Below are 27,264 nucleotides of genomic sequence, written 5' to 3' on the forward strand. Positions count from 1 at the left end.
ATTATCACCTGATAATTAAGATTTTAATAAAATCAGAGATAATTAAAAGGTAATTTTAAGAGATAATTAAGAGATTATATTCTAATCAAATCAGAGATAATTAAGATCAGAAATCTTAATTATCACCTGATAATTAGGATTTTAATAAAATCAAAGATAATTAAAAGGTAATTTTAAGAGATAATTAAGAGATTATATTCTAATCAAATCAAAGATAATTAAAATCAGAAATCTTAATTATCACCTGATAATTAGGATTTAATAAAATGAATTGAGGTTTTAATAAAATCTTAGAGTGCGTCCAATAATTTGGCCATGTACTGTATTTTTGTTTTGTTTTTGTTCTTAAACAAAACATTCGTAGTTCTTATAGTATACATCTAACCCAGTTTACTTAGAACACAAAATGAAAATACTGAAATACACAGACGCTGGGTGCGACATCAAATTTAATACAGACGATAAAGCACTGAAATACACTAGATAGGCTTTAAATACAAAGATAAATATTTGTACATGAAAAGATATTAATTTAATACACATCATAAATGAGAGAAAGATAGTTCGAACAGACTTGGAATTTTTATAATATTGTTTAAAACTTGGACATTTCTTGAAAATTGAGATTTTCAGTCCCATTGAAAGAGCACGGACATTCGAATGTCGCAGATTCTAAATATGGGTTCCCGTTTAATTCTTCTCAATAACATTGTTAGTTTCTCCACTAAAAATGTTTTTTTTAATGTTCAAAAAGAGAAAAAAAAAACAGATTCTGAAAAATAAAGCTCAAAATAACCAAAACCGTCAAGTCTTAAACCGTAAAGATAAAAGCCAGCAATAAAATAAAAAAATATCGAGTATTTCCTATAGAAATGGTGGCCTCGGTATAATAGATCTTTTTCAGATACAACATTGAATGCATGATTAGCCTATTTAAAAGTTAAATATTCAAATATCATTCAGAAAAGTTCAAATTTAGTTTTTGCATTTATTTTTCAGAAGTTAATGAAATAAAGGTTATAGTTTTTCTCAAAACATAAATATTTGTCCTCTGGGTTAATTTTTCCCAAAAGAAAAATAAGAAAATAATCGTTTTTGTTCCTTTCTACTTTATTTATTGTTAGCAAACATTTGAGAACTTATCTTATTCGAAATGTTCGGTATATTTAAATTAAATATATAGCAGAAACTGATATTCATCAGATAGATATTTTGTTTTTAATCCCTTCAGGACCATACTTTCTGCATACTCTGACAGTATACGTATTAAAATGTAAGTATACATCCTAATACGAGACGTAATACAAGAGTACCTTATGGAGTCCGTGTGATCTAGGGCAGCTAGAGTTGGAGAAGGTCCGTTTTAGAAGAAGGGTCCTGAAGAGGTTTTTGTAATTTGAATGCAAATACAAGATGTTATGAAAAGTTTGCTAGTTCATGAATTCTTTTGTCACTGTGTGAAACTGTGCTGGTGTATTTACAAAAGTAGGAGGCTCGACTATTCTTCTTCCAGCATTGACAGGTGAAAGTGTTCTTGAACTCTTGCCGGAACTTACCTGGGAAGAAAATTACATTAAAAAAAAACAAATAAGATGAAAGGTTTGTAATGAAATGAAATAAAAACTAGATACCAATCAATGTCTGTCACACAAAGAAAAAAGGCAATTAAATTATTCTACACGAAAAAACGCTATTTTTATTTCCTTTTTACCCATTGGCCAAATGGGTCTTGCTTTGGATTGGATGGCTTTCACACACTGTGTTCGAGAGTAATAGTAAACAATGCGTTGCTATGGTGACCGTTGCTCTTTTTCTTTTCACTCGCAGGCATTCTTAATGTATTTATACATCATAATAATAATTTAAAGTATAATGACTGGCTCTTGACGGTGATTTCAATATAAATATGAATGCTGAAGGAGGAAAAGTATGTCTTGAAACACGTACATAGACCAGGATCAACCCGACGACTAACATCAATTGATGACAGTTTTTGCGACCCACGATTTGAAATGTTAATCCAGAAAGAAAAAGCATTTTGACCCATGGGTGACCAGTGATCTTAATGAGGCGAACACAACTTTTAATTTAATATACTTTTTATAATTGTAATCAAATTATAAAGATATCACATTATTATTTTTCACTGTTTTCTTTGTATTTTTCACTAAATTAAAAGTTTAAAAAATCTAAAGGTTATCCGAGGCTTTTTTTTTTACATTTTGATTTTGTGCGCGATGCAAGTGGACGCAAAATGCAATGCAATTTTATGAATGCCGTAAAATGGATGAAAGTTAGAGCCCAGTTCGTTAGTTCAAAGTTTTTGGGTGAAAGTTCGTGTCAGAGATGAGGCACAAAACTCTAGTTGCTCCGCCTACTGAAGATACATTTTACGTGGACACATATTCTCGGCTTGTAGAAAAGATTCAAACTTGCATTGTTATCCCGCATAAAGAAGCTGTTTTAAAAGAAATTAAAATTTTGATTCAACCTCAAATGAAATGGGAGTGCTCCAATTAGTCAGAAATAGCCTTGCGAGGTTCGGTTTGAGCCCAATAGAGATGAGCTTTAGCCACTATCTTGAAGTGACTGAGAGGTATAAAAGAGAGAAGAAATTTCTATTTAAGAAAGTATCGTCTCTTACTTTTTTTATTATCATAATTAAATAACGCCAAAATCAAGTAAAATTTAAAAAAAACAAAGCATGAAGTATGTGAAAGTAAAATTTATTTACAATACCTATCTACACAAAAGAGGTATTTACATTTAATAAAATTACATCAAACAAAAAACGATAGGAGCAAAAGGGTACGATATTTAATACATACCATCAATTGAATGATATCGAAGCTCGATTACGCTAAATTGAATGATAGACCTAATAGTTTAGAAGTTATAAAGGTTTCATTTATAGATATTGCAATACCTCACTAGTCTAGAAAGTTATATATTTGTTTTTCTTCCTTTTAACTCTTTCTCATTAAATTCAGGACTCACACTTCCTTTTGGGGCCCAACCCCCAACTTATAAAACAATAGGCCACCCTAATTATGTCCGTATTTAAATACGTAGGCCTATTAGATTTTTCCTGTCCACCTTTTGTAACAGATGTTACGGAATCCCATAAAGCCTGTTATCCCAAGCCACTGTAAAAAATACATACTAAACAAGAGTTCACTTTTCTTGATAGTTATGTTCAAGTTTATCTTTTTTAACCCCTCCCCCCTAATCAATTCAAGATGCTCGCCTCTGGAGAAAAGGGCAAACATTCAGCATCCTACAATTGTTTTCTCAGTTATTTTTTCTTTAAACCAATGTCAGTGATTTCTTTTTCATTGGCATATTTTTCCATTAATGAAATAGAGCTGAAACTTTGCAGCGCAGGTCACATACCGAATTTTGAATACCTGATACGAAAACCCAAAAACAAAGCTAATCGTTGCAACTTTTAGATATGATTTACAGATTATAGACTTTTGAAGCTTATTTCTCTTCAAACATAGAATGCGTACTAAATCTAATGGCTTATAAGAAAATTGAAGAAATTGTTCCGTAAAGATGCTACAGGTCTCGTAGGAATGCGCAAATTAATCACTAGAAATATATGAATTTTTCCCTTTGTAAAAAATTTCACCATGGTTGGGAGCTATAAATGCACGTGAAGAGCCCTGGTGGCTCAGGAGATAGACCCCTCCCAATGGGGTGACCCGGGTTCGGTCCCAGGTCGATTCGAATTTTGAACCCGGCTCGAACCGACCACACTGCAAACGTAAAATATCCTCATTGTTAGACGGATGATGGATGAGTTCCTTTGCCGTCAGGCTAACTATTAAAGGTTTTCGTGGTATTCTTCACTAGGTTACGCAAATGCTGGTTAGTTCCCTCAGAAAGTCCTCCACGAAGACAAATTTCTCCGACTACTTGATCCAGGAGTTTCCTTGTCTTCTGGATTGGGTTCGAAATGACAAGGCTGTGGAGTTGAACATGAGTAGTCATAAACCCAAAAATATCAGGTCGGCTATTTATAAAGTAAAAAAGTTTTAGAGAAAAAGAATAATAATTACCATTCATGATATTGTATATGATTGGATTAATGGCGCTGTTTGCGTAACACAGCCAATGGGATAGAAGAGACACAACAGTTGTGGCTGGAGTCTGAGGTAAACCAACTGTATACCTAGAAATGACAACAGTCTGTAGCACGTACGATAAACATTTAAAAACAGTCTCCTATGAAGACATTTTATTTTAAATATTTTTATTTTTTGACTTCACTCATGTTGTGTATAGAACTTTAATGTAAGGAGATTTTGCTATTACGGAATCGAATCCACGATCGATTTTAACAATGCGTTGGTCCATTGAGGTGGCAAATTGAAATTTCTAATCCCTCAAATTTAACCGCATAAAAACCTCTAAAAATGTCATTAAAAATAACCCCGATATATATAAGCTCACAGGACAAAAAATTAGTTACCCTTAGAGAAATCATGAAAAAGATCATTTAATAACGTGTAACACCGCCTTTAGATTTGATGACCGCCTGGATTCGGTTAGGTAGTGAGCCCACAAGGTTTTGCAAGTACATCGAATCCAGTTTAAGCCCCTCGTTGAGGATTTGATCTCTCAAATTCACCGAATTGTGAGAATGCTGATTTTGGCGTTTTACCCGTAGTTCCAGCATGTCGCACAAATTTTCAATGGGGTTCAAGCAACACCTCCTAGAATAAGGAAGGCCTCAGCACGGATCAAATTAGTAGTCCGATGTGACGAAGTTAACTGCGCAGTTGATGAAAAATAAGAAAGATCTCATTACGTTCGGGGTACTAAGCTGCGCAGTGGTTGAAAATTCGAAATATGTCATTACGTTTGGACTACTAAAAGATATTTATGGTAACCCGTGCAGAGGCCTACTCTTTTCTAGGAGGTGTTGGTTCAAGTCAGGTGATTTTGCTGGCCAGCCGAGATGTAATTGAGTGTCTGAGTGTTCATAAAACCAGTCACATATACTTCCAGCCCCATGAACTTTGCTGTTGTCATCTTGAAAAATAGGGATATCGACGACACACTTTACATGAAGAGGGTGACTGAAAAGCAACTCCTAATTGTCCAGAACTATCAAATAAACATGTTGGATCATGTTAGTCGCCCCCTCAGTTAGGAACCCAATCCATGATAAGAAAAACACCCCCAAGTCATGACAGACCCACCTCCGGCTTGAACCTATGCTTGCACACAGTCAGGATGAAATGCTTCATCTGGTCTGCGTTGCACTTGCAGACGTGCTTCTTTTGAATAAATGCAAAAACGTGATTCTTCAGACCTTATTACATTCCGCCAGTCAGCAACTGCCCATGTTCGGTGACTTCTAGCCCACTGAAGTCGCGCAGCTTTATGTGCAAGTATCTATTTAAGTATCTATTATTGTATCTATTTAACAAAGATTCTTTATACCTCAAAAGATTTATGAGATGCACGGGAAAGTAACAGAGACTGAACATGACGACGACAGCAATCAACATTTTGGAAGCCTTTCTTCTCGATCTGATTTGGCTCTCACACGTTGTTGACCTCACGGCTGATCGACCCACAAATGTGCTGTTGCCACCTAAGAAATACATTTAATATGAACACTCCCTGGACATATTATGAGACGTACTCTAAGATTCTATTTCAAATATTAATTATCAGGTGATATTCTATACAGCTTTATTCTCTTTACGAGACTGCTTGCACTTGTTTACGTTCCTTTATCCATGGGTTAAATTAGACGATATATAATATAAATTCGACGATAGAATAAATTAGACGATATATTATATTAAATATAGAATATTTATTATATCAGGCATTATATTAGTATATTATAACAATGAGATCAAATTATTAGACGCACTGTACTGTTTTAATAATGACATGTTTTGCACGAGTTTGTATGTAATGCGTTTATAGTCAAACATACATGTAATGGGGTTTTTATTCATGAGATTTTTTATAGACTTCCTATTTGTATTTATTTTTAACGTATTGCATGACCATATATGGCAGTACTTTTACTTTCGTTACTTGTACCGCCGGTACAAGTAAAAAGTACGTACTTTTACTTGTACTTCGTTACTTTTTAAATTTTGTACTTCTACTTGTACTTTCGTTACTTTTTTAGGGAAGAAGTACAAGTATTTGTTACGGAAATATCGAATAAAATCGTTACTTTTTTCTAAAATTCCGTAAGCTTTCTAAAAAAAAAGAAGAAAAAAAGAAAAAAATTAAATTAAAAAAAAATGCTTGTTTTTTTAATTTATAAAATTAATGCGCAATATATATGCATTCACAGCTAACTTCGTGTTTAAATACCTTCTGTTTCAACTTATACTGCACATTCAATTATTTTTTACTAGCTCAAAGATCACAAAGCTATCTGTTTGCTTTGTTTATGTTTGTGCTTTTAAAACGCGTTTCTAAAGAGTAAAACAATTTTAAAACAATGGTAATTTAAATAAATAAAAATAATAAACTAAAAATTAAAATCAATAGATAAAATTTCTTTTTCGTGCAAATTCATAAAAAGTTTGATAGTAAAAGTATATTTCATTTTAAAATTATATTATACGATTATATTATAAAATTATATTATAATATTCTCCCAAATTTAAAAATAAATTAATATTCATAATTTTCAAAATTAAAAATAATTAAATAAATAACAACAATTTTGCAAAAACATTAAAGAACATAAGAATATTATTCAATAAAATTTTAGGTTACTTTAAATTTTCGATTTCCCAGAAATGTACTTTTAAATCGTTACTTTTTTGATTTAGTACTTGTACTTTTACTTGTACTTTTTACTCGTTACTTTTTAAAATAAGAACTTTTCACTCGTTACTTTTTTTAAAAATACTTGTACTTTTACTCGTTACTTTTTAAAAGTAACGTTGCCATATATGTGCATGACAATGTTAACCCATTGAAATAGGAGCGTAAACATATGCAGATCGGTTTCCTCCGATTAAAAACGATATAGCTGTAGAATATCACCTGATAAATATAATTTCACATAGAAACTTAGAGTGTGGTGTAATAATATGCCCATGGACTGTAGAGTCAGAAAAGATTACCATTATAACTTTTGAAGGGTTGATCGAATTTTCATTCTGTAAAATGCTTTGGCAATATCTCAAAATATGCAGAGTAGTTAACTGTAACTGTGGAAAAGTGTGTTTGTTTTTTCCAAAACATGCACAAGAAATATACCTTTTCCGATTTATCACACTACCATAAGGGGGTGGTTACCGTTATTTTGGTTAATTGTAGTTTAACCGCTAAAAGGGATCAAACTATGATCACTCTGTTATTTTAATAAATAAATTATAGAATGGTTTGAAGTGACACAGCATTTTGAGATGACATCGCCAAAATCTAATTCGATTGAGATTGCATTGTGAATCTTTTTTTTCAAATAAATAATTTATGCCTGTGACTTTAAGAAACGCAAATATTTTTAAGAAATTTGTATTTTAAGAATTTTTTTTTTTATATTCATCTATTTTTTTAAAAAAAAATTTTGCATCTTAGTTTTAGAATATACTTGCAACCTTCTTCATTAATAAATCTAGTAACAGATTCATTCAAAAGTTTCTTTCCTCACCAATAGTGCTTTTAAATGTTACATTTTGTTTTACCCATCTAGATTAGGTAAAACTGCTAAATTGAGGAACAAATGAAATTTTTACTATTAAACTCCAGATAATCGGCTATTTTATTATTTTGAATTTAATACTAATAAAATATGGAAGAAAAAGTAGGCATCAATTTTAAATGATAACAAAGCAAAGTTTTCTACGTTGCTACCAACTACCACACTTTTCACACAAAAAAATGTATCCCAGTGAAAAAGAATTTTTTTTTTAAATTTGATTACGAATTAGTCTTGAAAGTATTTTAATCTTCAAAAAATATAAATGAATAAAATAAATAATCTGCTAATAATGTATTTATGTTCATAAATGATAGCAAAATTTGGCAACTATATGCTTTCTTTGTATATAGAAAGATACTATTTTATTATATTATTACTTTGTATATAAAAAGATACTATTCAATTGTTTTTAAATTTATTTAATAATTTCAAGGGTAAATAAAAGGCTTCAATTGGTTAAAAATAAACCTTGAAAGTACTCTGCAAGTTATATTCATAATAATGTCATCCTAGCTTTCACTTAGTCTTTTGAAATTTTTTTAATCTTTAAAGTTTCGGTCAGTTGTAGCAAAGATAACAAATAAATCAAATCACAATTAAAGGAAATAGTAAGCCTTAAGTTTTACGGCCAATTTCGTGTTTAGCTTTACACGGTCAATTATCCATAGCTATGTCTTCTACAGTATAACAACCCACTTCATAGTGCATACCATAGAAACCAAAAAAAAAAAAAAAAGAAGCACAACTCTAAGCGAATGCATATCTATGATACATAATTTCCAGCATCGAAACTAAAATACAGAAACTTACATGTTCGTGCTGATCCAGGAATGTTTTTGTTCCACAGAACTCTTGTTATCTGATAATAGGTGTAAGCCATTAATGAAAATGGCGCTACGTAGAGAACGAGTATAAGGAAGAGCTGGTAGATCCTTACACTATTCTCACTCCAGGTATGGGTGCAGTCAGTCAGGTAGACTATATCTACTGGCAATGTTTTCTTCCGGGTGTCCAACACGATGGCTTCTGGCAAAGCTATCAGTATGGCGATGGACCATATCAAAAAGATAGAACTTTTAGCTCTCGAAGGCGTGCTCTTGAAACTAAGAGGATGGCATATGGCGTACCACCGATCAACAGATATAAAAGTCAACGTTAACACCGAAACACCAACAGAGACATTCTGAAAAGATACAATAATAATAGTTCAGAGGTACTTTTGTAAAGTACCGGATGTCATTTTCGACCCAACACTACTTTTAACCAACAATGGAAACATTGTCTTTGTTATACAGTTTTCAATGGATATCGAAAAAAATTGTTTTATCGCCATTTTTTATAGGTTTTAACGATAATGGACGATGGGATTTTACACTATTTAAGAGGATTTTACGATGAGATTTTACATACTATTTTTTTTCACTTCTGAAAAACGGTAGGTGATAAACAAAATGAAATATACATTCTGGGTAAATTTAAAAAAAAAAAAACATTTTACCGGGATATTTGGGAAAAATCTCCAGTATTTACTCATAGGTCTGAGAGATTTTAAAGCTAAGTAGATACTATTAGTTTAGTGTATTTTTTTCAAAGAACCAAGTAAAAACCTCAAACAAAAAATTAAAACTACCTCCTCACACAATATTAGAGAACATTAGAAAAGCAGAAAAATCTAGCTTCTCTCGTGCCTACAAGAGGTCGCTTTTTTCTCTGCATTACAAAAGGTTAGATTCTGTACAAACTAATGCATGTGTTTCGTTCAAATTTGTTTCGTGATATTATTTTGCATTGGTTAGGTGACTTTTTCTGTTATTATCTAACATCGTTTTTTTAATAATATTTTTATAAAAAAAAAATTTATTTCACTAATAAATGCAAGGAAATAAAGCGAGACATATTAACAAGTTTTAAAACTTTTTATGCGTAAAAAACATTTATTTTATAATCAGTTTACTATACAGTTGTCTCGGCCAATGAAAAAAAAGTTAAATATTAGTCTTCGCGGGATAATTTTTGACACAAAGTGATACTTTCTAAATGCCAGTGAAGGGATACGCCATTTTTGTTTGTTCTTTTGTTTTCTGTGTAAATTCAATGACCATCGTATATACAATCGCGTTTGCAGTCCCACAATCCAACAGCATAATTCCCAAACAAAATTTGGCAAACATCCAATCACGGCAGATTATGTTTTCTCTTATTTATTTATTTGCTTTCGATTGAGTAAAAGCGTGATAAAACAAGACTGACAAATTCTTCGAGCTAACATAATAATAAACACACACTCGGGTTAATCAGGGTGTTAATAGGGTGACTATGAAATGTGTCCTCATAGTGGATTTATGGTTATATTTAGCTTTTACTGTAGGTTTTCTTCTGATTTCATAATTTATCTATAGCCTTTGATTAGGACTTAATTTGAAAGTTGCTTCTTCAATTATTGAGATAGCTCCTTAAATCCGATCTTTAGATCAAAAAATATTTAGAGTCTGTTTCTCATTTCGATTTAAAAAAAAATTTTGTTTGAAACTTTTACTGGTCTCACATCCTCAGTTTTGGTGATGAAACTCTAATAGTGTCTACTGTAGAAATCTCGCACGTGGTAGTTAAATTCATGCATTTTTTCTTTTTATGCAATCAAAAAATACCATTGAAAAATCTGAAATTAAATAAGGGAAAAATTGGAAAGAAAAATAATTTTTAAATATATAATTCAGAGAATTATGAAGCTGTATTTTAACAACAGGAAATATTTTTTTACAACAAGTCCGACGGGTATATTATGATATTTTTTGCGACACACATGTCTCAAATTATACAAATATTTCGCTTAGCCCAGACCAATGCTAATGAAATAATATCTTACAGCTAAAATTTTTTCTTTTCTTCAAGAAATTATAATGCTGGATGCTAAAGAGTAGCTACAATAATAATTTATTGAGTGTCTTACTCATTGTTCTTACTGCCGTGCAAAAGAAAAAACAACTTAAGAGCCTTACAGTAAATTTCGAAAAAAAAATAATAACAAATAAATTGACTTATGTTAATGCACAGAAGCGTTGCTGTTGTTCCAAAATTAGGAGCTCATTTCCCTTTTAACCGCTTCCCTCATCATCCCGAGTTAACTCGGGTATTGCAAATATTTATTATCCCGAGTTAACTCGGATATTGCAAATATTTATTATACCGAGTCAACTCGGGTATTGCAAATATTTATTATCCCGAGTCAACTCGGGTATTGCAAATATTTATTATCCCGAGTGAACTCGGGTATTGCAAATATTTATTATACCGAGTCAACTCGGGTATTGCAAATATTTATTATCCCGAGTCAACTCGGGTATTGCAAATATTTATTATCCCGAGTGAACTCGGGTATTGCAAATATTTATTATACCGAGTCAACTCGGGTATTGCAAATATTTATTATCCCGAGTCAACTCGGGTATTGCAAATATTTATTATCCCGAGTGAACTCGGGTATTGCAAATATTTATTATACCGAGTCAACTCGGGTATTGCAAATATTTATTATCCCGAGTCAACTCGGGTATTGCAAATATTTATTATCCCGAGTGAACTCGGGTATTGCAAATATTTATTATACCGAGTCAACTCGGGTATTGCAAATATTTATTATCCCGAGTCAACTCGGGTATTGCAAATATTTATTATCCCGAGTGAACTCGGGTATTGCAAATATTTATTATACCGAGTCAACTCGGGTATTGCAAATATTTATTATCCCGAGTCAACTCGGGTATTGCAAATATTTATTATCCCGAGTGAACTCGGGTATTGCAAATATTTATTATACCGAGTCAACTCGGGTATTGCAAATATTTATTATCCCGAGTCAACTCGGGTATTGCAAATATTTATTATCCCGAGTGAACTCGGGTATTGCAAATATTTATTATCCGCATAACAAAATATATTTTACGCATAAACAAAATTAAAATTTCAACTTAAAACTTGCGTATTGTGTTTTGCTTTAGTTCCCTGTATTTATTAATGAAATAATGTTGATATTTTTTTTCCTTCAAAAAAAATTTGCTAAGGGAAGGAGTTAAAGAGTGTAATTTAATCTGTACAATGTGAATCTGTAGTGAAAACTCTTGCCTGCAAATAGAGGACAAGCTTGCAGGTGATGCTTCCGAAGAACCACGTCTTGGTGACATCCCACAAGACTGTGGGGGGGAGGCAGATAAGTATGACCAGGAAATCGGCCACTGCCAGATTGACAATGAAGTAGTTGGTGACCGTCCTCATGCTGTGGTTTCTGTAGACGGAGACAGAGACGAGGGCATTGCCTATCAGTCCCACCAAGAAGACGGTGATGTGCAAGAAGATGAGAATCCACTCGTAGGTGGAAGAGGGAAATATGTAGTCTTCGATCATCGAGAGGTAATCTTCGTCGGACACGCAGTACTCGTTTGTACAGCGCCCAGAAGACGAATTACTATAGGTCCAGTTCTCACCCATGTCTTCCGTGGGGATGAGATTCATGATGACAGTTCAATAGTTATCAGCAAGATTGTTGGAAATTACTTCTATGTAAAGAAACGTACATTTGCCGAGATGGCAACATGGAACATAATTTATTTTGCACTATTGCCAGATGAAGAATGGTTCCTTTGTGAGTACGTCGTCTGTACTGATGAGATTCATGATTGTGTATACAGCTCTTAATTTCGGCTGGACGAATCTAGCAGGTACCAGCCATATTTTTTAGTAGCCAGGAATCTTGTAGATGATACTAGAGCAATTGAAACTGTTTTTAGATAAATGCACAGAGATTGTAGTTGTTAAATGCAACATAATTTAAACGAATCCATTTTGTTCTATAGTCAGATAAACAATGGATCTTTTCTGAGTATGAAAATACATTTATACCAATCAAATTGTTGTTTTCAAAGGAATATCATTTTTTTTCTTTCATTCGAAATGCATTTTTCTTCGTTTCGTCGCTCATGCACTAATTCATTGTCTCAAACTAATTCATTCATCCGATTTCAATTTCGAATTGAAACGTTTCTTTCAAGATTCGGAAAAAAAACCTGCAAAAAAACAATGAATAAATCATGAATAAATTATCATTTTAGAATGTATTTATACTGTTCTTCAATACAAAATATAATATTTCTAGAGTCAATCGAAACAATCCGTATACAAATGAGAAAAACATTTATAAAATGGCACTCCAAACAATCTTTTTCAAATAAAGTAGGGCATTTTTTATTATTCCGTTTATTTTACTTATTTATTTACTAGCTGAATACCCGTTCCTCGGGGGGAATATAAGAGAAGTAAAAAATCACTATTGAGAAACACGTACGAAATCATGCTCTAAACTGAAAGGCATATTCCGATTCCATTGAAGAGCTTCATGGAAGAACCAGGAAAATGACATTGTTAGGGATTATAGAAAATAACGTAAAATGGTTGTAATAGTATATGGACATGTTTAATGTAACAGAACAGTTTCCGCTTTAATCTTAACATCACCCATCCGCATTAGTTTCTTGTATGCTTGCATGATTTTTATTTGAAATTAGACAGTGGTAAGTAAAATAAAGAACAATGGCTCCCCTCTTCTGATAAATTGGTAATAAAACAGTTGGGAAAAAACTTTTTTTCGTTCAGAAAATGCCACTTACCTGGTTCTTTCACTAAGTTTTTCAATTAATACAGCTAAAATAATTTCACTATTTTAATTTAATGATATTGGTTGCCCTTTTCGGTGGTTATCGAAGTAACCGCCTAGTATTCGTATCCTAGTAGAATAAAGATAAAATGCATCACTTGTCATGATACTATTGCATTACTTGATATTTAACACTTTCGAGTATATTTTCACCGGTACATATCCCTTTAGAGGGGCCGTGATTGTCATTAAAAGTATTAGATTAATTTTAATAATCACCAAATATATCAAGATAATATTTTATACCTTTATTAATATACTTAATCTTTCACCATTTAAGTTTTGTGTGTAATTCATTTGTCTGTGGCAGCCAACTATCGCCAAATTAAAATGGAATTCTTATTAGAACTTGATAAGGATTTAGGACTATCCACTTTTTACTTTACTGTTATGAGTAGTGGCGGGGAAAGTTCATTTAGTTCTAATGCAATAAAATATTAATGTTACCATTGAAAAAAAATACTTTCTGAAATGACGGAAAACCCGTTGTAGAATTGTTATCAAAATTGCACAGATTTCCATAATACCAGTAGTACACATTATCGTCAGACGTACATATTAAGTCAGCATCTTCTGGGAATGCTGATTTTTAACGGTTTCCCTTTACATTTGAAAAGAATTATTGTAAGCAAAATAAACAAGTAATATCAGATAACTTTAAAAATATAAATTTGGTGACATGAATGATACCACGTTAATAGTGTCCATTGATTTTGTCTGACATAGCGTATAAGAAATATTTAAATACTAAAGTATATGTCATTAACTTTTCTGAACAAATAGAGCTATAAGCTAGAAAATATTATTGATGTTATTTTGAAAATATTCGAAAACTGAATCATTTACAGTAAAATTTAAATAATGACTGACGTTTAACCCATCAAGAAATTCCATTTCGTTTTTCGCTCATCCCGCTTGAACGGTTTGTCGTAGAATGTTCTAATGTCGACAGTGATCTTCCTCGAGCTTTGAACTGTCTACATGCCAAATTTCATTGCTTTCGATTAGATGGTTAGGAGTCTATAAAGGATACACACATACACAGACAGACAGACATTCATTTGCAGATTTTTTGAAGAGAATCATGTTTTTTTTTCTGGATAACATCAACTCTGCCGTGCAACTGTAAAGAGGACGTTAGTGCTCGTCTATAGATTTCGAGGAAAAACTAATAAAAAAAATTTTTTTTGCAGTAAATAGCTCATTATACAAGAATGCTAAATACCTAAGAATTTCACTTTTTAACTTTTATGTTGCTTACATTGACTTTTTTGTTGTTGTTCTTGCGCGGCAAAACGGAGGCCAATTCGATTTTATTGACCCTTCTTTAAAAAGAGTTTGGGCTATAAAGAGCTTATTGGACTCTGTAGTTAATCGAGGGTTTTTAGTAATGATGTATATATATTTTGCCTGTAAATTATTATCTCTCATTTAACTGTACTTTATTATTATTCTGTTTCACAACACCTTATTCTGTTCGCTGTAGCATTTAAAAGAAAGAATTTTCCCCCATTGCTCAGCAATAGGGACGTATATTTCCTCTGCGGGGGGAGGGGATGTTTAGTAAGGGATGATTTGGTAAAAGTTTTTAATATGGAAATGTTAAAGCTCGCTTGAAATAGACATTTTTCTTATTTAGAATTCAAACACAAAAAATTATATATTTTTCTTTCAATTTGAAATTTAATTACAGGAATATTAAGCGAAAAATTGAAATCATATAAAGGGCTTAATTGGTTAAATGTGAGGGATCTGAAGCCCCCCCCCCATAATTCTGCGGTCCCTGAATAATTAATAACTTTTTTTGAAGTATAATTCTCTATTCACAATAACTATTTCTTAACTGATTAACATGTTTGTTAAACTGTAGTTTAATTTTTCGCCAATAGATTTAAAGAGGCAAAATACTTGTTTATTTCCAGGAATAATATTATCGAATTATCAGTTATCGAAAGCAAATTATCGAATAGTTAAATAGTTTCTAGTCCATTTTATTGAGAAGTTAAAAAAAAAAAAAAATAAGCATACGTATAGATCCTTTTTATAAACAGAGTTTAGAATAAGAAGCAGAAAGATATATGGCGAAACGTTAACATATTTTATTCTATTCCGTTTTGTCTTTGGCACGAATGAGCACGCAATAAACAAAACTGGGAAGTAATTGTGGTTGTCACCCACTTGTAAACAGATTCTGCTTTCTTTGGAAGAGAGTTAAAACGGCGAATATTTATTTTTTCAATCTTTCGAAAATTTAAAAAAAAAATAAGAGTTCTTTTATAGGAATTAAGATTGAGCTTCAACGTAAGGTTGAAATGTTTTTCTGTGAATTTTTCTGTGGGCTCGAGTTCTAACTATATTATGTACTTCTTATTTTTTATATATACTTCCTGTTTGCATTCATTTTTAACACATTGCATTACAATGTTAACCCAACACGAATATAAACCGGTTTCAGTCACGTAAAAGCAGTAAAGCTGTGTAGCATCACGTGATAATGAAGATTTTACATAGAATCTTAGAGTGCGTCTCATAATTTGGCCATGGACAGTATACTTATAAAAAAAAAGCTTCTGCTGTCGACCGGCCCGTGTAGGGGGCAAGGAACTGTCCTAGCATCAGAAAGGTCCTGGATTCGAATCCCGAGCAAGGCATGAATGCTTCTTTCTCTCTCTCTGTGTCCTTTCTCCTTTGTGTGCGAATGTGACCCGCCCTATAAACGGGTTGTGTGAATGGCGTGGCATAAGTCGATTTCCTGGCCATAGATGGCGCCACTGAAAAACAGTAGCAATCGCACCCCCACTGCCTAAACAGGTATACGACAAAAAAAAAGCTTATGTTATTTAAGTATGACTAAGGTTAAAAGAATAAATTGTATATTGAACTGTAATACAAACAAAAGAAATTTAATAAAACTGCAAAAATATTACAAAATATTGATATATCACGTGCCTATCCTATGATAAGATTTTTACTATTAAACTATTCTTTAATCATGATTTATTACAAATAATACGCATCTTTTCAAATGATTTTTAACCTTTAAATAACCGAATTTGGTTTAGGAATTTATGAATTAAAAGATAACCTATTCATTATTTATTTAATAACTTTTTTTTTTAATTGTATGATACTAGGAGGCATCGCCTCCTGCTCGCTTGCGCTCGCCAACCCCCGGAACTGCTTTCTCAGTTCATTTCGGATTGCTTCGCAATCCAATGCTCGCTTTGCTCGCTCATTGGATACCTTCTTAACGTCCAGCTTTTGTATACTTTTTTGAATACTGAAGTTCCGAAAACTTTTCACTGTAGAAAATTCTAAACCTGTGCATTTCAATATTAATTTGAAAATGCAAGCAGTTCACATATTTTGCTTAATCACACTATTCTAAATTTCAGTTGTTGAGAAAAGTAACTGTTGTAAGTTTTGTTTTAAAGTCTTTCCCACCAGAGAAGGATCATAGTAATTATATAAGTAAAAATTAAGGTAGTATTGTTAAGTTGAAACACAATATTTTTAGTTTTGATGTCAGCAATACAATTCAATTTTTCACAAAAACGATTGTTTCCATTATTAAATTCAGTGTCAACAATTCAAATTTTTCTGAGGCAACTCTTAACCTCTAAATATTATTTCTTTTATGTACACATTTCTAAATGTCAGTATTCAACCACAAAACAACTTAAAGTCCTCAAATTTAGCATGAAGTTGTAAAATGTAATGAAAGAGGGTCATAGCAATAATGTAAGTCGAAGTAAAGTTAGTACTGTAAAATTAAAACAATATTTCTAATCAATGAGCCAAGTTCTTCAAGAAGCAGTAGCTGGATAGAAGCTCAAGAAGAAGTAGCTGGATAGAAGTTTTTTTATTTAAAACTTTTTATAGAATTTCTTTAAAAACACAATTGTTAATCTGGGCATTTGGAGATACAACACTTATAGAATTGAAGGCTTTGTTACGTCAAGCGCTCAGGTATCACAATTTTGATCTAGTTACGCTTCTATGTCATTTTGATTTATGTTGCTAAGTTAACTTTCAAAAATGTCTATGGCTTGCAACAGCATTTTTATTTTTTAAGTTGTTTATTTTTATTTCGTTTGAAATTCGTTCTTTTTTTAGAGAAATGTTTTTCAACCTAACAGAATTCTTTGCCGACTGTTTTCTCTATAAATGAAGAAAATAAAGTAAATATTTAAGTGTTGTGAAAAGAATCTTATTTAGTTGTACAAAGTACCTCTTTAAAAATGAAAACTGTTGCCACCGGTGGTTAAGAAATACAGCCAAAATTTGGGAGCCACGTAAGAGAATTATATATATTAGATCATATCATATAGTAAAAAAATTTTAAGCGCATAGAAAAAAGTTTTTCGCACAATTATGAATTTTGTTTAATCAAAGATAATTTGACGCAAAAAAAGTTTTTTTTAAATAACTTCATAATTTTTATTTTATTTAATAATAATCGGAAACATTTTCAATTGTAAGGCACAAAAATTATTTTACAGAATGCTTTTTCGCCAAAACACAAAACTGAATCGCACATTTTTTAGTGTTTTTTGCAAGTTCAGTCACGAATTAGCATTTTTAAAGTTATCTGAAACCATTCGCTCCTTTAGTTTATGCTTTTCAAACTAACGTATTCAAAGTGTGGTTTTACAACAATAAATCAAATACTTTCCATTTGCCTTCTTTAAAAATGAAATTCCTGTAATAATAAGATATAAATTTTATATAAATTGTACTTGATAAAATGAACCCAGATTATAGAAACTCTATTTTTATAACTCACGCGCGAAATTTTTAGTGCACATAAAAGTTATTTATCAAGAGATATACAGTAGGGATCAAAAGCCATTCATAAGATCACAATAGCTTTGGTCAGGATAGCACCCCTTAATGTTAAATTTACCTTTTTGTGCATATTTTGAGGGACGTAGTATGGCTATACTGATGGGGTTGTGGAAAAGTGGCATTTGCTTATGTTAGCAACTATTCTTCTTTCCATTCTATTTCGAGTAAGCCGAGCCTTTCAATTACCAATTCTGACACAGCCCGTATTCCTTTCTTTCACGAAGATTCTTTACACAAATGCGAAAGACATGAAGAACATATCATGCGTGGAAGTTACACAAAACAAAAATATATCACGGTTCTAAGTTAAGTAAAAGAAATAGACGAGAAAGAATTATATTTCAACTGATTCGATGTGCGATAGGGTTCTATATTTAATTAAATTATCGTTAACTAACATTCCAATTTATGTAGAGAAAAGTAGCTCTTTAATACGCTATTTTGCTGATAGCTGGCGCCATAGGTCACATGTGTGGAAGGAATATTTCTTCACTTTCAATCTTTATGGCACAAATTTATAAATATATCAATTAAATTTTCATTCTGTTTCAGTTTAGATTTGATGTTTACTCATCTTTAGACTAGATTTCTGTTTCTTAAATAAACAGAAAGGATGAAAATCAAATTCTCTTTATTTACAACTTTAACAGCATTTTATAGGATCTTTCTCCTGCTACAAATCACCACAATATTAATGCATAATGAACTTTGAAAAAAAAAAGGAATTCAAAAAATTATTCGAGCAGTGGTCGTTGTAGCAACGCATGCAATGACGACGCGTGCGCACTGTTTGCTCAGATGTTCAAGAGCGTCGTCATTGCAGGTATTGGTATGCCCAGTTCGCTCTTGCAACTTTTACTACCACGTAAAAATTAAATTTTTTTTTATGATTTGAAATATTGACTTTTTGATTTCAGACTTTATTTGCCCTGAACTTTTAAAACTTTTGATTTTAGTTTCTTTCACGATACTTTTAGTTATTTTTTAATAAATGAAAGATAATAAGAAATAACGCTTTTTCAATTTAAATGTTAATTTTCGATATCTAATCACACACGGTTTAAGAAAAAAATTACTTTCAATTTTTTAACATATGTATACATTTTAATGTTAGACCGAGTGATCTGCGGAATCAGCAGGGTTACCGAAAGAGCGCGTAGATCTTAATATAACTTAACTTTAAGTTATTTATTTTTTTATTTGTCAAAACTAAATCATTTTTATTGCACTGCGCAATTTAGAATTAAAAAAAAAAGGAATTATTATTTTTATTTTGTTGCTGAAAAGTATTCAATCATGAACAATGCATCTTCATTTAGAGTCATTAAATTGCTCTCAGTACTTTCGATCAGCTGACTGGACAGATGAACAAGTAATGACCCTATAAAAAAAAATCTAAGGTTTTGAAAATAAATTATAAAGAATGAAAACTTCCGTAAAGTGGCAATTTCTATCGAGTGAAAGGGACATAATCAAAAACTGGTATACAAGTGTCCCTTTTCACGCTGAGCTATAGTCTGTCTACAGAAAGAACTCTCCTCGCCATTCCACCGAAATAGTGGCGGTTACTATGGTTACGAGGTTCAACTATTCTTAGCAGGGGTGCAGGGTCACTATTTAACAGGTTTTGGTATAGTTCGGCGAGAGAATCGGAGGAGAGAGTAGCAGTTTTTTGTTTCCATGGCAGCCTTAGACTTTGGGGCGAAGGGAGTTATTTCCATAAACAAACTATAACTTTAGGATGAATTTCGCGTTTGTCCCAACACTAAGACATTCATTAAAATATATATCAGAATCAAAAAATAATCCAAGAAAAGAAGTCAGCTACTTTAAGAATTTCCGCTGACAATAAAACCGGAAAATTTAATGGGAGCAACTATTAAATGAAATTAATCTTACTCAACCCATGTATTGTAAACCTGTTGGAGAAATAGTTTATCGAAATGTATTCTTCTTTAAAATACTCGATAAATGCTCAGTGTAACAGAGATTGGTTTACTATTAACGCTAAATTGCTAATGCTTAAGAGTCAATAATTAATTCGTTGTAAGGATGCTTATAACGAACCGTAATTCCCAAAAATTGTTTTTGGAGAAATATATTTTTTCCGGCTGTTTGAATGAGCAATGAACAGGAAATATTAAAGCAAGTATTTAATTGTCTCAACATAAAAAAATACCGAAACACGTCCCTCAAAATATTCATCTAACAACGCATGCATGAATGAGCCTGTTTACAAGTTCTTGAATCCGAGAAATTGGATGCTTCGTCGACACAATCCAAGTTCTTGAATGTCACTGATTGGTTGGATGAAACAACACCTGCGCACATTCAACATTATAAAATCGTGAATTGAATACTACGAAATAAATTCAAATGAATAACAGAAATAGACCCTATCAGATTAATTTATTTCAACTAAAATATATGAAAAAGGACAACAAAATGATATAATCGGATGCCTGCTTGTTGACGTCACAAAACTTAAGAAGCAGATTGGTTAAGGGAGGAAAAACTTCGAACTAAAGTAGAACATACTCTACTCCAGTGCTTCCCAAACTTATGACTTTTGTGTACCCTTTCTAAATTTTGCGTAACGCTGAGGACCACTCATAAAAAAATTAATTTATTTTTTACTATAAATAAAATTTCACAAAAGTTAAGCATCACAGCTGGCTGTTGACACCACTCATTATTAACTGTTAACTCTGCAAAAAATAGACAATAGAAAAATACGCTATCGTAAATTTTCATGGCTAGTCTTGTATTTAATTATTATTTTTTTTTAATTTTCGTTTGTTGCAAGATATTTCGCATAAGAAAGCGTACCCCAGCTAAACTGTTCCGATACACCTGGGAAACACTGCTCTACTCTCATCCAATGACTTGGATCAAGAAATTGGATGATCGTTTACATGATTCAAGCTCAAAAGCAAAATCCATTTCAATCAATCTTTGTCCAAGAACTTTGATCGTATAAACAATCAATATCTATTTAAATTTGCTTTGGTTTTCCTTCCTCCCTCCCGACTAACAAGTCTTAAAAAGATCTCTTTGTGAATTCTCTGAACACCTTGTACTTTTTAATTAACAAGTATATTTTTCCGCTTTAATTTCTTCAGATTATTTATTTATTTAAATCGAAGCCAGTTCCCCTGAATATTTCAAACTTATCATTCTTAAAATCGTTGTACAGTGTTAGTAGCACAAATCTATGATCGAATTTTAATCATTTTATACCTTCAGAACGAAAGCACATAAAATTGGAGAGAAAAAAACATATATTATTCTACGAATGTTCTATGTTGGATCCCTTGACGAACGTGCAATCCATAGTCAAATTCGTTTAACACACTATCAGTACTGCTGTACAGTTTCTGGCAGTGCGATTCCTACATACTGTCTTTGATGAAAAGAAGTTTCATGGTGTAAGATCTGGGGATCTTGGTGGCTATGCGTGAATCACTTACAACCACATTCAAAGCACTGTTAATGAAATTTAGAGAATTCATTTTTTAAAATAGGAGAAACTACTAAAGCTTGTGAAACGAACATAATTAGATGTATGTTTAGTGGTAGTCATTAATAACTAAAAATATTTTTTTGTCAAATTTATATGCGTAATAGTTTCGAATATAGAAGAATACTAAAAATCGTTCATTTATTTGTGCTCATTTTAAGAAAATAATATTCTTCGAAAATGAGAAATTATATGTTTCGATTTATTTCAACTTTTAATTGCGAAAGAATCAAATTATATTTTTCTTCAAAGGAATTTCGAGAAAAAAAAAGGGGGGGGGGAAGAAATGTTAATTTTTGCATTTTATCGAATTTTCATTTTGTACCTTCATTTTGAAGTGAGAGAGGGTGCAAATTTTTCCCCGGTCGATCGATGTTCGATGTTATGAAGTTTTTTAATTTTGAAAGAAAGATTAAATGGAATAAAAATTGGAAGAACGTTGGAATGTCTATAGCTTGAAAACATCCTAATTGTCTTCCTTCAAGGTCTCCTCTTTCCAAATATTTCTGTTTTTTTTTTTCTTTCATTTTTTCGTTGGGATCGACTTTTTAATTTCTAATACCTTATTTAATCTGAGCTCGAATTAAAATATACGAGATTTCATTAATTAAAAAGTTATTTCATTTTAATAATTTCAATTGGAAAAGAAAATTTTATCGAAATTAATTTTGTATATGATTTTTAAAACAATTGTTTTAAGAACTTGTTTTTAAGAATTTAAAAAAAAAGGCAAAATTTAATTCAATACAATGGTCTAAGATAAATTTGAGTTTTGTTTCGGATGAGTGAGGTATAAATTTAAAATGATTATCGTTCTTCGTGTTTTGGCCGTAATTTTCTGTTCAACAGATTGTATCACTGACATAAGTGAAGTGCTCTAAATAAATAAAATCCTAATAACTTTTGATCCAGTAATTGGATTTTCACACCCATGAAGTTAAGAAATAATCTTAATATTTCGGGGAAATCTTATATAGAGGCGCGATGGCTCAGGGGATAGACCATTCGCCTTCTAATGAGGTGAATCGGGTTCGAATCCCGGCGATGGCTGGTTGATACGAATTCCGCATCCGGCTTGCACCGATCAGAGTGATGACGTGAAATATCCTCAGTGGTAGATGGATCATGGGTTAGAGTCCACTTGCCGTCAGGCTAACCTTGGAAGGTTCTCGTAGTCTTCATCTCCATGTAGCGCAAATGCGGGTTAGTTCCATAAAAAAGACAAAAGCTCCACGAAGGCAAATTTCTCTCAATACTTGAAGGAGTTCCCTTGTCTTCTGTATTGAGTTCAAAATTAGAAGGCTACGGAGTTGAACATTAGTAGTAGTTAAACCATAAAATTGGGTCGGCTGTTCAACAACTGTTACAATTATAATCGCATAATAGATGTAACTATAATTAATTTTTATCAATTGCTTATTCATAAAATCAAAATTAATTTTCTTGAGTAAATATCTTCTATATTTCTCAAATTATTATTAGAAGTCGAAATAACTTTTCGCTCGGTTAATATAGAGTGTAATAAATTGAAATGAACACTGTAGCTTTTGTACTTGTCTTTCATTTAACTTTCATTGTTGTAATTCATTATTTCTGTTTTATGATAAATGTGATTTTTATGCTCTGATGTAAAGCTGTTTCACGCTGGTAATGCTCTGATGTTTTACGCTCTCTTGTAAAAATGCTTCAACGGTTAGAAAATCATGTTCCGAACTATTTTTTACCTAATTTTAATAATTATCTTATGCAAATATTTATCTTAAGCACTTTAAGGCAATCGAGTTCATAAATACGCAATTGGGTATACTATAGCCTACGTCACAGATCGTGTTATTCCTACTAAATTTAACTAGTAAACAGAATTTTCTGCGAACCTGATTTCTAGCAACAAGTAAAAGCATCAAACGAAGTGTCTTGTTATAAGTGGCTACTCGCCAGGTTGGAATTGTATTAGTCTAGTTCCTTTGGAAATAATTTATATTGTTGTTTTACCGAAGTTTATGAATTTAGTACGCATATTTAAAACTTAATTTATTAATTAAACTAAAAGGTAAATGTTATTCCTAGTAAGTGGAAGTAGTTGTGCTTTTTTCATATTATACCCAATTACAGCGTATTTTTTAAAAATAAAACTGCATTGCATCGAAAACTGGACATCACGTATTTCACCTCCAATAACTCAAGCAAAAAACTGCTTGCTGACAAAAATATTTTACATTTTCGAATTTAGGATAAAATACATATTAATCTTCCGCAATAAAAAAAACTGCTTTTTCGGGGGGGAGGTCGGAAATTCGAGATAGAATCCAATAGAGTACCTTAACTTGATGTATGGATTGAAAATATTCATCTGTTTTTTCCTTCTGAAACCTTTTATATTTTTATCACTTCTAATAGCGTCATTAAATTATTGAAAATTCCCACTGATCAATGCAACATATATAAGGAAGTTTACATAATATCAATTTTTATTAATACTTTCCAGGCAGAAATAAATAAGGTTATTATTATTCCAAATATTCATTATTACAGTCCAAACTCCACCTCTTATAACCCAAGACATTATTTAAATAACTGACGAATAAAATGAAATACAAAAAAGACTGAAAAATAATACGTAGTAACAAAAAGGAGTCAACTTATTGTTGAAGTTATACTTCGTATGCAACAAGATTGCGTTAAACGTTTAACGCTACATTTTTTATTGGCCGGGAAATCACGTAGTAGGATCCAGTTTTCCCTCATTCATTTCCATATTGTTCTTGGTTCTCACTAGCATAAAAATAATAAAAGTATTGTTTTTCTATAAATATTTCAGTTTGATTTGAAACACATATAATTTAATAGGGTAGTATTTTTTATTTTCGAACTTAGTGGAAAACAATTGTTAAAAATGAGTGAAAACAATCCCACGGACAATGCGACGGATTTAAGGTTATGTCAAGGTACGTCTCTTGTGAATATCAATTGATTGTTAGGTTTTTTCTTTTCTAATTTCCATTTATATTTCACCAAATGCAGCCATGAGGGATATTAAATTATTTATTGCAAAATCTTCATTGCCACTATCCACTGCAGGTTCACAAGCTCTGGTAGACGTTACTGGTGAAGAAATTGATTATTGTGAGCCGCCTGTGATCCTTGCAGGAGATTTTAATGTGAATTTCTCGTTACCTGAAGCTGAAACATTATTAACCTTCCTTAAAGAAACATTTGGATTGGAAATGATAAATGGTAGGAATGATCCAACAACCAAAGGAGTAACTGCCATTGATGCAGTTTTTGCAAGAAATATTGAAAAAATAGAACTCAAACATTTCGTATCTTACTTTAGTTATCATAATCCCATTGTAAATGTTATAGATTTGGATATTTCTCCACTCGAAAATGATAATTAAAAGATGCGATCCATTGTGAACTGTAAGCATTGGTAATAAAGTTTGTCTTAAAGAAACAATATGATTTCACTAAAAATCAACTTCTACCCCATTACGAAGTTTAACTTCTTCCGCGCGGAGGGACTCCACGCACTATTTTTTTTATGACGTCTTGCGTACAAAAAAAAAAAAATTGTTATCTTAAGCTGACGAGCAACATCAGATATGGAGAAACACTCTTACCAACTCTCCAATAATTTTTCCCCAATTTATGTTATTCCTATTTTTAAACCTGTCCAGCCAGCCGTTCGAGCACATGAAAGAAGTCTCACCAAATCCCTTAATAAAATTCATCGGCTTTGACTTGAAGCATTTATCCAGATACTGGACGATTCTTTGAATGCTGAACCATTTCAATAATGAAGCAAACAAGCAAAAAATGCTTATGGCTACATTCCATGTTATAGGTGGTTTTAAAAATCGGTATACGTTTCTGTTTTGAAGCAGAAATTTCAAAAGTATTATAAAAAAATAACGAAAATTAATTAATCGAAGAATGAAAATAGTTCATAATATCAAACTTCCTCTCTTTTTTCTTTAGGTTTACTTTATCCACAAAAAATAACATTATACGTGTGTAGCAAGGCACGGGAGGGAACATTTCGATCACTATATCCGGGAGTTCACTATAAACTGCGTTCACTATAGCGGGGTTTGACTTTATATTAGATTAATAATTATTAGTTCAAATATTATTATCTTCTTAAAAATTAAATAACATACTTTAAATGAATACTTTAATTTTCTGTGATGACGTCACAATCATTTCCTCTTTTAAATACAATTTTCAAACTTTACTGGTTTTGAAAATTCGTTAAACTTTTTTAAATTTCAAATATTACAATTTAGTATTTCGAAAATAGTGTGAAACTGAATTCAATTTTTGCAGTTCACATTTTAAATGCCTCTCTTCTGAAGATTAAAAATATATCCCATCATTTGACTTTAGGGCAAGAAACAGCTCATTATTTTAAAATCTCGAAAATATTTCTCCTTTCTGTTTTTTCTTTTCTTTTCTTAACCGTAACTGTTGTTATTTCGCCTGGAGTCTTCTTTATTCTCGTCCTTCTGACTAAAGCATTTCCCCCTAACTCTAGGAAGGAAAATCTTCTTTTCATTTTCCCTTTTAATAAATAAATATTTTTTTCAATAACATTGCTGCTGCTGCTTTTATTTAGTTTAGGAAACTACTTACAAGAAATACTTTATGGAATCATTTTAATATCGGAGAAGCCCACCAAATCTCGAGTGCTTTTATAGTAAGGATTATTTAGGAAAAACGTTGCAAGATTTGTCATAATCGAGGAAGGAAATATTCACTCTTTTTTCCCTTGTTGAGGGGGGAAGGGAAAAACTTTTATGATTATTATTAACGTGAAATAATAAACATTTCAGTTAAAAATATATATTTAATAAGTAGAATAATGAAGGTTTAAAGAATATTTGAGAATTAATGGCGGTTTAGATACTTTTGTTTACTAAAAATATTTCAATTTTATGTTTTCTCGTAATTATTGTCGAAAGTTGAATTAAAAAATTCTGTGAAATAGCTCTTTTATCGTAATCTATTGATTTAGAGATCGACTAGTTATCAAATAATAATAAAGCACTTAATACTGAATCCATTTGAATGTAAATTTCAGAAATTAATTTTAAGAAAACTTGAGATAAAGATAATTTAACTAAATAAAAAAACAGGTGAAGAAACAGTTCATAAAATGGCGCCCCTAGCGGCATCATGCGTTACTAAACTATGAAATGCTCCATCTTACCGAAAAACAAACAATTAAAGAGGAAAGAATTTTAATGGAACTTAACTACAAACAAAACAATTATCTGAAGAAAAAAGCAGGTTGAGATCGTTTGAAGTAAGCATGTATTAGAATTATTAAAACAAAATTCTGGCTTTCAAATTTTAATTTCAGCTTTTATATTTACTATTTTTTGCACACACCGTTTAGGGTGTTACATTTTTTAATGAAAGGACACTTAAACGGTATTATATATATATATATATATATATATATATATATATAAAAGTGTAAGTTAGTAT

The 27,264-nt window shown here is 31.5% G+C and overlaps 1 protein-coding gene across 1 annotated transcript in view; it reads right to left on the minus strand.

Moving 5' to 3' along the window:
• Nucleotides 1-431: 431 nt before the first annotated feature.
• The window catches only part of LOC107450501 (orexin receptor type 2-like), a 30,685-nt gene continuing 3,852 nt past the window's right edge, over nucleotides 432-27,264 (minus strand). The window contains exons 2-6 of the mRNA XM_016066314.3: nucleotides 11,822-12,759; nucleotides 8,510-8,882; nucleotides 5,455-5,608; nucleotides 4,065-4,177; nucleotides 432-1,556 (exon numbers count right to left, since the gene is read on the minus strand). Of these exons, the coding sequence (XP_015921800.1) occupies nucleotides 1,417-1,556; nucleotides 4,065-4,177; nucleotides 5,455-5,608; nucleotides 8,510-8,882; nucleotides 11,822-12,208 (1,167 nt within the window). The 5' untranslated portion in view covers nucleotides 12,209-12,759 and the 3' untranslated portion in view covers nucleotides 432-1,416. The remainder of the gene's footprint in view (nucleotides 1,557-4,064; nucleotides 4,178-5,454; nucleotides 5,609-8,509; nucleotides 8,883-11,821; nucleotides 12,760-27,264) is intronic.

Source organism: Parasteatoda tepidariorum, chromosome 4 (genome assembly GCF_043381705.1).
Source record: "Parasteatoda tepidariorum isolate YZ-2023 chromosome 4, CAS_Ptep_4.0, whole genome shotgun sequence".
Lineage (NCBI taxonomy): Eukaryota > Metazoa > Arthropoda > Arachnida > Araneae > Theridiidae > Parasteatoda > Parasteatoda tepidariorum.